This window comes from Notothenia coriiceps, unplaced genomic scaffold, assembly GCF_000735185.1.
Source record: "Notothenia coriiceps isolate Sejong01 unplaced genomic scaffold, NC01 NC01_scaffold00022432, whole genome shotgun sequence".
In the NCBI taxonomy this organism is placed as follows: Eukaryota; Metazoa; Chordata; class Actinopteri; order Perciformes; family Nototheniidae; genus Notothenia; species Notothenia coriiceps.
The window spans coordinates 639-2760 of record NW_011355133.1 but is presented as its reverse complement, the minus strand read 5'-3'; the positions used below and the strand labels follow the sequence as shown (position 1 = coordinate 2760).

The 2122-nt window shown below is 41.4% G+C and overlaps 1 protein-coding gene across 1 annotated transcript; it reads left to right on the top strand.

The window, feature by feature from the left end:
• Nucleotides 1–784: 784 nt before the first annotated feature.
• On the top strand, nucleotides 785–1919 carry LOC104953966 (FRAS1-related extracellular matrix protein 1-like; the record flags this gene model as incomplete). Its single annotated transcript, XM_010781009.1, has 2 exons — nucleotides 785–926; nucleotides 1624–1919. Coding segments are annotated over 2 exons (370 nt in total), but the record flags the coding sequence as incomplete, so codon positions are not given.
• Between the last annotated feature and the right edge of the window lie 203 nt (nucleotides 1920–2122).

The window sequence follows — 2122 nt, the reverse complement described above, 5'->3', positions numbered from 1 at the left end:
CCCCCCTTAACTTGCGCTGTCCCCATTTTGTGTGTTGGTGTGTGAGTGTGTGTAAATTGAGTGTGTGTTTGTGTTGGCACATGCCAAGCTGGTCCTGTTAAGCTGCCGAGGCAGAAGTAACTCAAAGACTTGGCAGGTGCCGGCCTCCGTGTTTTTGCGTTCCTGCAAGATGGACGTGGCAGCTTCCTCTCCTGCGTGGATTTTATTTCCAAATGAGGAAGCAGCCAGACGCTTTCTGATGTTTGCCCACCCCCCAAAACACCAGCTACACACAACAACTACACTACCCCTGATCTCCATGGTCCCGCTGGAAAGACCTGCTCTCAGAAAAAAATGTCTTGCTTGTGTCTGCAGGTTTTCAGCACTGTGTTGTTCACGAGACATTTCACTGGATTAATTAAACAGTACTTGCAGATTTTGACACATTATAATGCATTATACAAATGGTAGTTATAGAAAGTGTTACCAAATGTTCTGCTCCGAGGCTGCCTCCAACAATACTAGTACAATGTATATAAAAAAAGCAAGTAAATCGAAAAGTACACACAACAGTGAGGAAATCAAAATAAAATAAAATATAAAAATGATTTCCATATTACAACTTGGACTGGTAGATGTTGGACATTTCAACCACTAATCCAGCTCTTTAACAAACAAAATAAAGAATTAACTGAACACTAGACGAAAGAAGAATCCACTAAAACTCATCCAAACCTCATTCCAATTCTAAAATGTTAAACGGACATATGTAAATCCATATTTTCTTCTGCGTTGGTGTCTTTAGAAACGCTGGGCTGGAGGTGCACCCTGGTGAGCGCCGGTTGATCTCCAGCGTGGCTCTGGAGGCAGAGGACCCGGACAACTCCCCGCAGCAGCTGTTCTACTCCCTGATCGCTGTGCCACGCTTCGGAAAGCTACAGATAAAGGTGAGGAGACAACGGTGATGTGTGTGGATATCTTTCTTTGATTTGAGACAGTGGTGAAATGTGCTGTACTATTTTGAGGTTCTCGCACTTTACTTAAGTATTTACTTTTTATGCCATTCTATATTTTCACTCCACTACATCGGTCTGAGAGCTTTAGTTACTATCCAGATTATTGTTAGTTATCCCCTCCCTGTCTGCTGATATTTTTGAATGTTTGTGATAAACTGAATGATGAAGTGTTCCTTTATGTGTTGAGGATATTATATTTATTCTTTACCTTACTACACTTAATTAAAAAGCCTCAACAATAAACTGGAAAATGCATTGTCACAAAGCTAAACTCTGAATAGCTACTTTTTTAGAGATGTAGTCATATACATTTAGCAGTAATATTGATCCAACAAACATTGTATACAGTTTATGTATATAATAGTGATAACACTGACACAGGAAACATTCAACTGCATATTGAGTACTTTTTTTTTGTACCATTTTCACACAAATACCTTTTTTGACTTGATTTAAGGATCTGAACACTTCTACTATGCCTGGAAAGGTACCTATCCTTAAAGATGGTTTCTTACCCTCTACTATTTTTTTATTATTATAAGCAATGCATGTATTTGTCTAAACTCGAATATAAACTGGTCATTGTTTCTGTTTTAGATGAGCTCATGTTGTGGTGGTTCATCTGCAGAAGGAGTCGGCTTGGAGCGAGCTGTCGGCCGGTCAGAACTTCACTCAGGACGATGTGGAGATGAACCGTCTCTGGTATGCTCACAATGCCGCCACAAACGCAGCAGGGTTCAAAGGTCACGACAGCTTCCGCTTCACCCTCAGCGACCTGGACAACGAGACTCCAGCACAGAGCTTCTTCATCAACGTGCACACTGTGCAGAAAGGTCAGCTTTCACCTCAGTGGTAGAGTGAAGACAAGACTTCACTCTCGTCTTCACTCATGGCGGATGGCATGCCCTAGCCTTTATAAAACTTTACAAGGAAGCAATGCTGTGTTTCAATAATTTTATAATATTTTCACGGCTTTACCTTTGTGTCACACAGCCTTTACCCACAGGGAACAGACGTGGTATCTATTAGCGATGTTACGTTTGCGAACGATCCGATTCTTTTGAATGTTCTCTTTGGTACGAACGAAGGGAACCGAGTCGTACTTGGTGAGAGCCGTTCTTTCTATC